Raw genomic sequence first — 15004 nt, forward strand, 5'->3', positions numbered from 1 at the left:
CCCAAGTCACCAGCCATACGGGTGAGTACTACACGGTACACTCAGGGACGTGGGCTACTTCTACCCGCTTACAGCAAGGTAGCCAGGAAGTGTGCAGACAGACGGGGAGGCCTACAACTCCACCTGGCCAGGGGAACTCCTGCTTGCTCACAGACTGACCAGGCCTCTTATGCTAGCCAGTACTCCCGGGAGGGTCTACCTTATAATCATAAGTAAAACCCTGAACTGCACTGCAAAGACTCTAAGTCGTTCCTGCTGCGCTCGTGCACCATCACCCCCATCATCCACACTCACTGCCCTGAGGCTATACTCCTCCCGAGGTGAGTTATCCCATTCTATGCTGCGCACACAACACCAGCCTCAGCGGTCTGCCTCGCAGAGGTGGTACTCCCTGACCGCAATCCACGGGTGGCGCAGTCAGACAATTAACCTCAAAACCTAAGAAAGACTGCCACTGGTTTGACCAGCCTTAGCCACGGGACCGGGTCACCGCCACGGAGACTACAGACCCCAGAGACCCGGCATCGGGTATCCCACACACGTGTACACACGGCCCAGGGGGCGCGTCACATGCAGTACAGCATATTACAAACATAAGTCCCATTATTGGGGAGTGGGTGTCCCATAGTATTTGCTTATGCTTTCCCAGCAAAATCTGCCAAAAATTAGGACGGAGCAACTTGCAATGCCCCTTACAAGAGCCATGCAGTACAGCATATTACAAACATAAGTCCCATTATTGGGGAGTGGGTCTCCCATAGTATTTGCTTATGCTTTCCCAGCAAAATCTGCCAAAAATTAGGACGGAGCAACTTGCAATGCCCCTTACAAGAGCCATGCAGTACAGCATATTAAGAACATAAGTCTCATTATTGGGGAGTGGGTGTCCCATGGTATTTGCTTATGCTTTCCCAGCAAAAGCTGCCAAAAATTAGGACGGAGCAACTTGCAATGCCCCTTACAAGAGCCATACAGTACAGCATATTACAAACATAAGTCCCATTATTGGGGAGTGGGTGTCCCATAGTATTTGCTTATGCCTTGCAAGCAAAAGCTGCCAAAAATTAGGACGGAGCAACTTGCAATGCCCCTTACAAGAGCCATGCAGTACAGCATATTACAAACATAAGTCCCATTATTGGGGAGTGGGTCTCCCATAGTATTTGCTTATGCTTTCCCAGCAAAAGCTGCCAAAAATTAGGATGGAGCAACTTGCAATGCCCCTTACAAGAGCCATGCAGTACAGCATATTACAAACATAAGTCCCATTATTGTGGAGTGGGTCTCCCATAGTATTTGCTTATGCTTTCCCAGCAAAAGCTGCCAAAAATTAGGACGGAGCAACTTGCAATGCCCCTTACAAGAGCCATGCAGTACAGCATATTACAAACATAAGTCTCATTATTGGGGAGTGGGTGTCCCATGGTATTTGCTTATGCTTTCCCAGCAAAAGCTGCCAAAAATTAGGACAGAGGAACTTGCAATGCTGGCACCCTGGTGGTATAGTGGTGGTGGAGGCTGAGGATAAGGAGAAGAAGATTAAACAGCAGAAACGAGGAAGCGTATACCAATGTGTGGGTGTGAAGCGGTGCATGTGAATACACCTCCCGAAATAACACAGTGAATTTGACTTTATGTTACTCTGCTGTCATTTGGTGGTGATGAGAAGTCTGGCCCAATCCAGCCCTTGTTCATTTTGATAAGGGTCAGCTTGTCAGCATTGTCAGTTGACAGGCGAGTGCGCTTATCAGTTATAATTCCCCCAGCGGCACTAAAAACACGCTCCGATAACACGCTAGCGGCAGGGCAGGCCAGGACTCCAAGGCGTACAGAGCGAGTTCATTCCAAGTGTCCAGCTTGGATACCCAATAATTAAAAGGCGCAGAGGAATCACGGAGGACGCTGGTACGATCGGCAAGGTACTCCCTCACCATCTTTTGAAACTTTCCACTCCTTGTGAGAGTACCCCGCGCCTCAAGGCCTGTAAGCTGGGCGGGTGTCAGAAAACTGTCCCATAACATTGACAGTGTTCCCCTGCCTCTGCTGGATTGGAGTTGCATCTCTCTCGCCTGTACGCCTTGGTTGGGCAACGAACTGTGACCTCTGCCGCTAGCGTGTTCAGATGGGAATTTTTTTAAGAGTTCTGCAGCAAGGGCCTTCTGGTATTGCCCCATTTTTGTAGACCTCTCCACCTCAGGAATAAGAGAGTGAAAGTTCTCCTTGTAGCGGGGGTCTACAAGTGTCACCAACCAGTAATGACTGTCACCCAACATTTTGACAACGCGAGGGTCACGGTTAAGGCAGCGTAATATAAAGTCAGCCATGCGTGCCAGACTGGTAACGGGCAAGATTTCTGTGTCCTCACCAAGATGACGACTGACCATGCTCTCCTCCTCCTCCTCCTCCTCTTCCTCCTCCCCCCTGTCCTCAGGCCACCCACGCTGAACCGACGGTATGACACTTGTACAGGTACTACCGTCTACAACGCATGATAGCAGCTCCTGTTCTTCCTCCTTCTCCTCCTCCTCTCCCTCATTGTCCCCCAATGCACGTTGGGATGAGATGAGGCTGGGCTGTGTGTAATCGCCCGCTACGGCTTCTTGATCCATCTCATCATACTCTGGCTGCAATGCTTCCTCTTTAATTCTCTGCAGAGAGCGTTGCAAAAGACAGACAAGTGGGATGCTGACACTAATGATGGCGTCATCGCCACTCACCATCTTGGTGGCCTCCTCAAAGTTTGTCAGGATGGTACATAAGTCAGACATCCAGTTCCACTCCTGAGGTCTTATGTGTGGAGTCTGACCTGAATATCGACGGCCTTGTTGCAGCTGGTACTCCACAACTGCTCTCTTCTGCTCACAAATCCTTTGTAACATGTGGAGGGTAGAGTTCCAATGTGTGGGGACATCACACACCAGTCGGTGTGCCGGAAGCTGCAAATGCTGCTGCAACACAGCAAGGGCGGCAGAAGCTGTAGCCGACTTGCGAAAATGAGCTGACAGGCGGCGTACTTTCACGAGAAGATCTGGCAACTCGGGGTACGATTTAAGAAACCGCTGAACCACGAGGTTAAGCACATGAGCCAGGCATGGTACGTGTGTGATCTCACCTCGCCTCAGAGCCGCCACCAGGTTACGGCCATTGTCACACACGACCATGCCGGGATGTAGGTTCAGCGGTCTCAGCCACAGATCTGCCTGCTCTTTCACAGCTGTCCACAACTCATAAGCAGTGTGAGGTTTATCAAATAAGCTTATGAGTTTCAGCACAGCCTGTTGCCTCTTGACGGAGGCAGTACTGCAATGCTTCCAGCTTGTAACTGATGTGGTGATATCTGAGATGGAGGCTGAACATGAGGAGGAGGAGGAGGATGATGCGCTGGAGCTGTACACTGTGGGGGCAACTCTGACTGACATAGGGCCGGCAATCCTCGGTGTGGGGAGGATGTGTTCCGTCCCAAGGTCCGACTGGGTCCCGGCTTCCACTATGTTTACACAGTGTGCCGTCAGAGAGATGTACCGTCCCTGGCCACAAGCACTTGTCCGTTGTCAGGTGGACTCTCCCAGTAACTGCTTTGTTGAAGGCACGGCAGATGCTTTGGGACACGTGCTTGTGTAGTGCGGGGATGGCACACCGGGCAAAATAGTGTCGGCTGGGGACCGAGTACCGAGGGACGGCCACCGCCATAAGATTGCGGAAGGATTCCGTCTCCACCAGCCTAAAAGGCAGCATTTCCAATGCCAGCAGTCGTGAAATGTGCGAATTTAGGACTGTGGCCTGTGGGGCGTTAGCTGCGAATTTCCGCTTTCGTTCAAAGGTCTGGGATATGGACAATTGAACGCTGCAGTGTGACGTGGACGTGGACGTTGATGCTGTTTCTTGAGAAACTGCCATAACAAGTGAAGACTGAGAGGAGGGGGCATCTTTACATGCAGTATGGACAGGGGATTGCCTTGCACACACAACAGGGGGTTCTATTGCACGCACAACAGTGGAAGAAGCAGTGGTGACACCCGCTGACACTGGTCGTGGACCCTGGGTTTCGCCCCACAAAGTCGGGTGCTTTGCTGCCATGTGCATGATCATGCTGGTGGTGGTCAGGCTGGTAGTTTGTCACCCCTGCTGATGCTGGCATGGCAGGTGGAACATATGGCCTTTTTGAGGTTATCAGCAGAGTCTTTAAAAAAATTCCAGACTCTGGAAGACCTACCGCTTGTACTGGCAACATCCCTCGTGTTGGTGTTACGGGGAACGGTTGCCTGCCTTCTGTCTGTGGCCACCACACTGCTTCTTCCTGCCTGTTGGGGTACTCTGCCTCCCTCCCCCTGTCTGCTGCTGGCCTCACTCTGCATGTCCTCCTTCCACGTTGGGTCAGTTACTAGATCATCCACCACCTCCTCCTCTTCCACTTGCGCACCACGATCCTCCTCCTCACTTCCTGGCAATTGTGTCTCGTCATCGTCCACCTCTTGTGACAGATTGCCAACGTCGACTTCCTGTGGCCGTGGCTGTTCAAATATTTGGGCATCGCAACATGGGATCTCCTCTTCCACCACTTCAAGCGTATCAGGCGAGGGGCCCAAATATGGAAATGGACCAGTGAACAGCTCTTTAGAGTGTCCAAGTGTGGGATCACTTGCTGTCTGACGACACTCGACATGGTGGGAGGAAGGAGCATCAGGGTGAGGAGGAGTATGCGGTCGAGACTCACGGCTACTAACACTTGACCGTGAGGAAGACAGACCGGAGGTGGTGGTGCCCAGGTAACTGGAAGTATTGTCTGCTATCCAATTAATAACCTGTTCACACTGATCAGTTCTCAATACTGGTGTTGTTCTGTGCTTCCCTAGTAATTCGGTCAAGAAGTGGGAGCGAGAAGATGTGGCTGTTGGTTGTGACACATTTTCACCTTGGCCACGGCCCCGTCCTCTGCACGAACCATCACCAGGACGTCCACTTCCACGTCCCTTGCCACGCGCCTTGCCCATTGTAAATTAAGTAAAATAGCTTACACTTGCACTATCAATGGAAAAAGGGTAATAAAGAGTAGATTAGTACCGTGGAAGAGGAAAAACACAGTTATTGTTTACTGGGGTATACCACACTTTTTTAAATAGAGATATTTGCGGCTGAACAGTGAGCGACACCCTCAAACTGCTTTTTTTTTAGATACCAAAGGCCCAAAACTGGATAGTACAGCGATTTGACCCGTGGAACTGCGAAACCACACTGGGATGTCGGGCCTACACAAGACTATTTTCAACAGATATATTTTTGTGTCACAACAGTCAGGAGACACTACTGTTTTTCTTTACGGAAAAAACTACCAAAACCTGAATAATAGAGATTTTTTACCGTGGAACAGCAAAACCACAGTAATAATTTACTGTTGTATACCAGGCTTTTTAAAATATATATATATTGGCGGCTGAACAGTGAGCGACACACTCAAACTGTTTTTTTTAGATACAAATGGCCCAAAAGTGGATAATACTGAGGTTTGTACCGTGGAACTGCAAAACCACACTTGTATTTCTTGGGCCTACACCAGATTATTTTCAACAGATATATTTGTGTCTGAAAAATCAGGGAGACACTATTTTTTTTTTTTACAGCAAAAAATGCAAAAAGCAGGATAATAGAGATTTTTTACCGTGGAACAGCAAAAGAACACTTCTGTCTCTCTGGCCTACACCAGACTATTTTCAACAGATATATTTGTGTCTGAAAAATCAGGGAGACACTATTATTATTTTTATACAGCAAAAAATGCCAAAAACAGGATAATAGAGATGTTTTACCGTGGAACATCAAAACCACAGTAATAATTTACTGGTGTATACCAGGCTTTTTAAAATATATATATATTTGCGGCTGAACTGTGAGCGACACACTCAAACTGATTTTTTTAAATACAAATGGCCCATAGAACTGCAAAACCACACTTCTATTTCTCTGGCCTACACCAGACTATTTTCAACAGATATATTTGTGTCTGAAAAATCAGAGGCACACTTTTTTTTTGGGGGGGGTGGGGGAGCACCAAAAGGTTAATAAGATGGGTATTTGTACATTGTGAAGGAGGAAAAAAAAAGAGGATTTAGATAAAAAAAAGGATTTTTCCTGGCCCCCGGGACCTGGATCTAAGTCCAGCAATTTCAGCAACAGGAGCAGCACACAGGACTGTAATGCAGCGTTTGCTGGTATAACCACTGCGTCTCCTTTACAGCCTGCCTGCCTGCCTGCCTGATATACCTGGGATGGATATTAGTCCTGAGAAGGACTGTTTGTTTGATCTGGCAGCCTTTAAAGACCCTACACTAACTATTTTGCAGGATATATCTCTCCCTAAATCAGCATTGCTGTCCCTATACTGTCTGATCTGGAGCGACTGTGTCCAAGATGGCGGCGCCCGGTTTTAAATACTCGAGGTGACGCTGTGCGGCCAGCCAATCACTGTAATGCCCACAAACAACATGGCTTCGGTATTACAGTGACTGGCTGGCAATCCCTGCATGTTCATTGGCTCTGTAAAGAGCGCCAATCATGCAGGGCGGAGACCCCAGCTCCCGCCCGAGTAACCCGGAAACGCTCGGTGCTCGCCGAACATCCCGAGTAGCGTGATGCTCGGGCGAGTACCGAGCAGTGTCGAGCATGTTCGCTCAACACTAGTTAAGAATAAGCATTTATTAAATATAGACAAAAGGAAAATGTCAACACAGAAAGCTGTTCCTGTCCGATTGAACTTTTGCAATTAGCCACTTGCCATTTTCATGATTTCTTGCATGGTACTAGGTGCAATTTGGCACTCCTTTGACAAACTAATGGACTTGTTATAGAATGGCCAATCATATGGAAATTAATTCAATCTGTCACCCCATAAGCTATTTGTCTACCAGCTTGGTGCATTAGCTCCAGGTCTAACAAACAGGTATGAAGAGCACATCTCAAAACGGTGAGATTTGTGAGTAGCTCTGCACAGAAGAGCAGATCTGGCTGCATATATACTGGTCTTAGTGGTTTAGAGCTGATTTAAATATGGTACGCTGGAAACAAGATGATACTACCTGTCAGAGGAGGTGCTTGAAGCTGGATGCGACAGTGTTTTGGGAGTGCCTGATGGGAGAATACTGAATGGGGGTATTGTGGGAACCCCTGGATCTTGGTACACTGATTTGGGGTGATTTCTGTGGAAAAGCTATGGTTATCATTATACCTATAATGGGGGCTTTGATTGCCCCACCTGTGAGGGGGGTTTGGAGCTGGATGTAGCTCGCGACCCTCTCAAGCTTAACGTGGCTATCAACCCTCTGTCAGAGCTGAATGTGGCTCACGACCCTCTCTAAGAGCTGGATGTGGCTCACGACCCTCTCCAAGAGCTGGATGTTGCTCACAACCCTCTCTCAGAGCTGTATCAAATGACCAAGTTCTCCAAAAAATATGACGTAGTGGTCATGGGAGATTTCAACTATCCAGACATTTGTTGGGAATCTCTCTCAAGTAAAACTAACAGGTCAAGCAAATTCTTATCCTCTCTTGCTGACAACTTTATCTTCCAAAAGGTAGGGGAGAAAACAATGGGATCTGCTACTTTGGATCTAATCCTTATAAACAGGGAGGAAATGGTTGAGGAGGTAAAGGTGGCTGGGACCCTAGGAGGCAGCGATCATGCTATTATAGAATTTTGGATAACTAGAGGAGGAAGACATGTGAAGACTCAAACTTCAAGGTTAGATTTTAGAAAGGCAGATTTTAAGAGACTCAGAAAGAGAATAGGAGGGATCCAATGTCTGGATGTCCTTAAGGACAAAAATGTCCAGGAAGGATGGGAAATTTTTAAAAATGAGATTCTCAAAGCACAATCGTTAACAATCCCGAAAAGTAGGAAGAATGGGAAGCATTTAAGGAAACCAGGATGGATGAACACAGAACTTAAACACATGCTAAAAAGAAAGAAAGAAATGTTTATTAAATGGAAAGAGGGAGGCATATCTAAAGAAGATTATAATGCAGTCTGCAGATCCTGCAGGGCACGTATCAGGTTAGCTAAAGCTGACAATGAATTAAGGCTTGCAAGAGATGTCAAAAGCAATAAAAAAGGATTTTGGGGGTATGTCAAAAGTAAAAGAAAAGTCAAAGATGCTATAGGATTTTTACAGGATGAAAATGGAGAAATGGTAAGAGAGGATGTTGAGAAGGCCGAACTTTTTAATTCCTATTTTGCATCTGTTTTCTCTCAGAAAGAAAATGTAACATCAACTGATCTTCACTGTCCTTTTAAAGGAATAGAGGAATCCAAGTTATCTGTAAACCGAAAGATTGTGAGGGAATATTTAGCTAGCATAAATGAGTTCAAGTCTCCAGGTCCAGATGAATTACACCCCAGAGTACTGAAGGAGATCGTAGAAGAAATTTTAGAACCACTCTCCATAATCTTTGAAAATTCTTGGAGAACAGGAGAAGTCCCAGAAGACTGGAGAAGAGCAAATGTTGTTCCTATCTTCAAAAAGGGGAAGAAGGTGGACCCAGGGAACTATAGGCCGGTGAGTCTGACTTCTATACCAGGAAAGATCTTTGAACAAATTATTAAACAACATGTATGTAAGTACATGGATAAGAATGAAGTGATTAACCAGAGTCAGCATGGGTTTGTAACTAACAAGTCATGTCAGACTAACTTAATTTCCTTCTATGACAGAATCACTGACTGGGTGGATCAGGGAAATGCTGTAGATATAGTATATCTTGACTTCAGCAAAGCATTTGACAAAGTATCTCACACCATCCTTATTGAAAAAATGACCAAGTATGCAATGGACCAGGCAACTGTTAGGTGGATTCATAACTGGCTTAGTGATCGGACTCAAAGGGTGGTTGTAAATGGCTTCACATCCAGCTGGATGAATGTCTCAAGTGGGGTACCACAGGGCTCCGTCCTGGGACCTGTATTGTTCAACATCTTTATCAATGATTTAGATGAAGGAATTGAGGGCAAGCTGATTAAATTTGCTGATGACACAAAGCTAGGAGGGATAGCTAATACTAGAGAAGAGAGAGAGAGGATTCAAAAAGACCTAAATAAACTGGAGCAGTGGGCAGCAACCAACAGAATGGTTTTTAACAGGGAAAAATGCAAAGTACTACATCTGGGCAATAAAAATGAAAAAAGCATATACAGAATGGGAGGAATAGAGCTAAGCAACAGTACATGTGAAAAAGACTTAGGTATACTAATAGATCATAGACTGAACATGAGTCAACAGTGTGATGCAGCAGCAAAAAAGGCAAATACAATTCTGGGATGTATTAACAGAAGCATACAGTCTAGATCACGTGAAGTCATTATCGGCCTTTACTCCTCTTTGGTCAGACCTCATCTGGAATACTGTGTACAGTTTTGGGCACCACATTTTAAAAAAGACATAGACAAACTGGAGCAAGTTCAGAGAAGAGCGACCAGAATGGTGACTGGTCTGCAAACCATGTCCTATGAGGAACGGTTGCAGGATTTGGGAATGTTTAGCTTGCAAAAAAGAAGACTGAGAGGAGACTTAATAGCTGTCTACAAATATGTCAAGGGCTGTCACATTGTAGAAGGATCATCTTTATTCTCATTTGCACAAGGAAAGACTAGAAGCAATGGGATGAAACTAAATGGGAGGAGACACAGATTAGATATTAGAAAAAACTTTTTTGACAGTTAGGGTGATTAATGAGTGGAACAGGCTGCCACGAGAGGTGGTGAGTTCCCCTTCAATGGACGTCTTCAAACAGAGGCTGGACAGACATCTGTCTGAGATGATCTAGTGAATCCTGCTTTGAGCAGGGGGTTGGACCAGATGACCCAGGAGGTCCCTTCCAACTCTACCATTCTATGATTCTATGATTCTATGATTCTATGAATGTGGCTTGCGACCCTCTCTCAGAGCTTAACGAGGCTCACGACCCTCTGTCAGAGATCAATGTAGCTTGCGACCCTCTCTCAGAGCTGAATGTGGCTCACGACCCTCTTTCAGAGCTGAATGTAGCTTGCGACCCCTCTCAGAGTTGAATGTGGCTCTTGACCCTCTCTCAGAGTTGAATGTGGCTCGTGACCCTTTCTCAGAGCTGAATGCGGCTTGCGACCCTCTCTCAGAGCTGAATGCGGCTCGTGACCCTCTCTCAGAGTTGAATGTGGCTCGTGACCCTTTCTCAGAGCTGAATGCGGCTTGCGACCCTCTCTCAGAGCTGAATGCGGCTCGTGACCCTCTCTCTGAGCTGAATGAGGCTCGTGACCCTCTCTCAGAGCTGAATGAAGCTCGTGGCCCTCTCTCAGAGCTGAATGTGGCACGCGACCCTCTCTCAGAGCTAAATTTGTCTCTCAAGGTCAGAAAGGTTGAGGACCACAGCTTTAGAGATATATTTTGCAAATAGCTGCAGTTAATGTTATTAGCAGGACATTACTACTTTGGGCTTAACTTGTGGTATAGCTTTCTGTGTTGCCATTTTCCTTTTATGTACGTTTTATCATGTATTTTATTCATGCAAATTTAAATTACTTTGTAAAGAAACATATGTTTATTAGTTTCTATTGGATATTCTTTTTTCTGTTCCATGAAACAGATGGCAGAATGACTACTGTATGTTTTAACTAACAAGGTACGCAGGGCTATATAAAGAATAAAACTTACTTTTCCCAGAGCTCTTTTCCAACCTTTTTTCTATTTTGGTGACTGTGCTAATAATCTTAATATCTGGAAATAAAATCACACCATTTGGATTTTCAAACTCAGATGCAGGACGAGCAAAGTGATCCATTCCAGTGACTGTGATCTTAGGTTCATTAGCCTGGAGAATGACAACATATGCCTCTATGTCTGGAATGGTTATGCAGACATCTTCACCGAAGCATCTGGAAAACAGAAAAATAAGTTGATAAAGGATATTGCAGGGGGCAGCAAATATTACATAAATAAGTTGTATATTGCCAATCCATAAAACTAAAACTCTTCTCTCATCATTTTCAGACAGGACATTCAGTGCCACCTCAGGGAATACTCCTGGCTTATGCACAAAAGTTTCAGTTCTAACATATGCAATTAAAAGCTGTGAAATAAGTCATAGGCCCTCATGCAAAACAATATTCTCTTTGACATCTACAGTTTATAAGGATTTTCCAGGATATATGGGAGTAACTTGCAGTAGTTTAGGCTGCTATCACTATTACAAACTACACTAAAATGGCTTTATCTGTATGTAAAGGGAAACATGTAAATATAAAAACATATTATTAACAGTTAAAACGGTAAAAAAATAAAATAAAACTACACTTAACAAAGAGGTCCTTAAATAAAAGTCCACCCTTTAACACAATTTTATATTGTAGATTCTTTAGATTTTTATAATCTAAGAAGGTCAAAAATTATATGCCAATTTTCTTCATAAGTCTTGAAAAGTAGGTCATACCAGCAAAACGAGAAACCCTTCTGTATACAGTACTGCTGAACGATACGGGGAAAATTTATCAAGGGGAATTTTTGGAGTCACTTTTGCTTCTGGCTGCGTTGGCGTTATTTGTGCCAAATTTGACAAAGTTTCACAAGATGTTTGATAAATTTCATGCAAGTTTAGATGTAAGACTAATGTCTAGAATGGATTTTCCACTGTTTCCAACACTGGAGATATTTTGTAATATCTAGTGCCACATTTAAAAAAAATCTCATATAAAAAATAAACACAATTGAAATGCCAGGTACCTGCCTCTTGACAATCTTACAACTTTTATAAATTAATCTAGGGATCCAAGGGGTAACGTTTCCCCTTGTGGACAGTGACATGCTAAGCCTGGCATGCCAATGTGAGGAGACTTTTAAGCCTTGCAATGCTCCTCTGGGAAATTAAATATACAAATTGCCTCTTCAGAGAGGAAGAGGACTAGAACTCTAGTGTCATCTATTGGAAGTATCAAACCAAAAAGTCAACATCGACCCGTTAACAAGCCTTGCCAAATAAATTAGGATAAAAGCCAAAACAGAATGTCAATTTGCAGACACGGTGTTTCGGGTTTTAAAGTGTGAGATTTGGTTTGGCTAGGTGAGAGGCATCTGACCAGGATCCAAGGGGTAGCGTTTTTCCTTGTGGAGAGTGACATGCCAAGCCTGACATGCCAATGTGAAGAGACTTTTAAGCCTTGCAATGCTCCTCTGGGAAATTAAATATACAAATTGCCTCCTCAGAGAAGAAGAGAACTATAGCTCTAGTGTTAAATTTCTCTAAAAATTTAATGTAACATGAAATTCACATAAAAATCTGTGGAAAATATACATATGAAAAATTCTCCAATAAGTGTATGTAGGAATTTGTCAAACCCATAAAAAGAAAAATTAAACACTTTTTCAGCACAGAATGTTAAACCTAAAAGCAGCATGAAGTTAAGTGGTGAACATTTCATTTTTAATGCATTCAGATTCACATTTAGAAATGTAAATATTAACATAAACATTAAGTCAGGAAATGAAATTCTTCCATTTATAAAAAGGATACATGGGTGTAGTGAAAATGCTGAGAAAACATAAGCAAAAAGTGACCTTATAATGTGTTCTGAGCAAATTACTCTATTTCATTTTATATATAGTAAAAGTTAGTGATTAGTGTCGCCCGAGCATCTCACTAATCAGGATGTTGGGCGAGCACCGAGCATTTCCAGGTTACTCGGGCGGGAGCTCGGGTCTCCGCCCTGCATGTTTGGCGCTCTTTACAGAGCCAATGAACATGCAGGGATTACCAGCCCGGTTTTAAATACTTGAGGTGACGCTGTGCGGCCAGCCAATCACTGTAATGCCCACAACCAACATGGCTGTGGCATTACAGTGATTGGCTGGCCGCACAGAGTCACCTCGAGTATTTAAAACCGGGCGCTGCCATCTTGGACACAGTCGCTCCGGATCACACAGTGTAGGGAGAATGCTGCTGAGCTAGGGAGAAATTTATACTGCGAAATAGGTAGTGTAGGGTCTCTAAAGCCTGCAAAATCAAACAAACAGTCTTTCTTAGGACTAATATCCATCCCAGATATCAGGCAGGCAGGCGGTATAGGAGATGCTGTGGTTATACCAACAAACACTGCATTACAGTCCTGTGTGCTGCCGCTGCTCAAATTGGGCCAGATAACTAGAACTGTGGTTTTGCAGTTCCACGGTTCAGACACAAATATATCTATTTAAAAAAAGTCTGGTATACGCCAGGAAATTAGAACTGTGGTTTTCCTCTTCCACGGTTCAAATCTGGGTGTTATCCTCCTTTTTGCCTTTTTTACATAAAAAAAAACAGTTTGAGTGTCTCGCTGACTGTTCAGACACAAATATATCTGTTTAAAAGATTCTGGTGCAGGCCAGAGAAATAGAACTGTGGTTTTCCTCTTCCATGGTTCTAATCTCTTTTTCATTACCCTTTTGCCATTGATAGTGTGAGTGTAAGCTATTTTACATCATTTACAATGGGCAAGGCGCGTGGCAAGGGACGTGGAACTGGACGTTCTGGTGATGGTGCGTGCAGAGGATGCGGCCGTGGCCAAGGTGAAAATTTGCCACAACCAACAGCCACATCTTCTCGCTCCCAGTTCTTGACCGAATTACTAGGGAAGCACACAACAACACCACTATTGCAAACTGATCAGTGTGAACAGGTTATTAATTGGAAAGCAGATAATACTTCTAGTCACCTGGGCACCACCACCTCCGGTCTGTCTTCCACACGGTCAAGTGTTAGTAGCCGTGAGTCTCGACCGCATACTCCTCCTCTCCCTGAAGCTCCTTCCTCCCACCATCCAGAGTTTCGCCAGACAGCAACTGATCCCACAGTTGGACACTCTGAAGAGCTGTTCACTGGTCCATTTCAATATTTGGGCCCCTCGCCTGCTCCGCTTGAAGTGGTGGAAGAGGAGATCCCATGTAGCGATAGCCAAATATTTGAACAGCCACGGCCACAGGAAGTCGACGCTGGCAATTTGTCACAAGAGGTTGACGATGACAAGACACAATTGCCACGAAGTGAGGAGGAGGACCGTGGTGCGGAAGGGGAAGAGGAGGAGGTGGTGGATGATCTAGTAACTGACCCAACGTGGCAGGAGGACACACAGAGGAAGGTCAGCAGCACACATGGGGCGGGAAGCAGAGTACCCAAACAGGCAGGAAGAAGCAGTGTGGGGGCCACAGACAGAAGGCGGGAAACAGTTGCCCGTAACACCAACATGAGAGACTTTGCTAGTACAGCTGGTAGGTCTTCCAGAGTCAGGAATTTTTTTAAAGACTCTGCTGATAACCCCAAAAAGGCCATTTGTACCACCCGTCAGGCCAGCATCAGCAGGGGTGACAAAACTACCAGCCTGAACACCACCAGCATGATCAGGCACATGTCAGCAATGCACCCGACTGTGTGGGGCGAACCCCAGGGTCCAAGACCAGTGTCAGCGGGTGTCACCACTGCTTCTTCTGCTGTTGTGCGTGTAAGAGAACCCCCTGTTGTGCGTGCAAGGCAATCCCCTGTCCATACTGCATGCAAAGATGCCCCCTTCTCTCAGTCTTCACTTGTTATTGCAGTTTCTTAAGAAACAGCATCAATGTCCATGTCCACGTTCAACCGCAGCGTTCAATTGTCCATATCCCAGACCTTTGAATGAAAGCGCAAATTTGCAGCCAACACCCCACAGGCCACAGTCCTAAATTCACACATTTCATGACTGCTTGCGTTGGAAATGCTGCCTTTTAGACTGGTGGAGACGGAATCCTTCCGCAACCTTATGGCGGTGGCCGTCCCTCGTTACTTGGTCCCCAGCCGACACTATTTTGCCCGGTGTGCCATCCCCGCACTACACAAGCACGTGTCCCAAAACATCAGCCGTGCCCTCAACGCAGTTACTGGGAGAGTCCACCTGACAACAGACATGTGGACAAGTGCTTGTGGCCAGGGACGGTACATCTCCCTGACGGCACACTGGGTAAACATAGTGGAAGCCGGGACCCAC

The 15004-nt window shown here is 45.4% G+C and overlaps 1 protein-coding gene across 1 annotated transcript in view; it reads right to left on the reverse strand.

The window, feature by feature from the left end:
• The window catches only part of CLSTN2 (calsyntenin 2), a 1504973-nt gene that overhangs the window by 55009 nt on the left and 1434960 nt on the right, over positions 1-15004 (reverse strand). The window contains exon 12 of the mRNA XM_073674635.1: positions 10674-10894. Within this exon, the coding sequence (XP_073530736.1) occupies positions 10674-10894 (221 nt within the window). The remainder of the gene's footprint in view (positions 1-10673; positions 10895-15004) is intronic.

This window comes from Phyllobates terribilis, unplaced genomic scaffold (genome assembly GCF_046119375.1).
Source record: "Phyllobates terribilis strain yellow unplaced genomic scaffold, ASM4611937v1 Scaffold_3__8_contigs__length_932513732, whole genome shotgun sequence".
Taxonomy (NCBI): Eukaryota; Metazoa; Chordata; class Amphibia; order Anura; family Dendrobatidae; genus Phyllobates; species Phyllobates terribilis.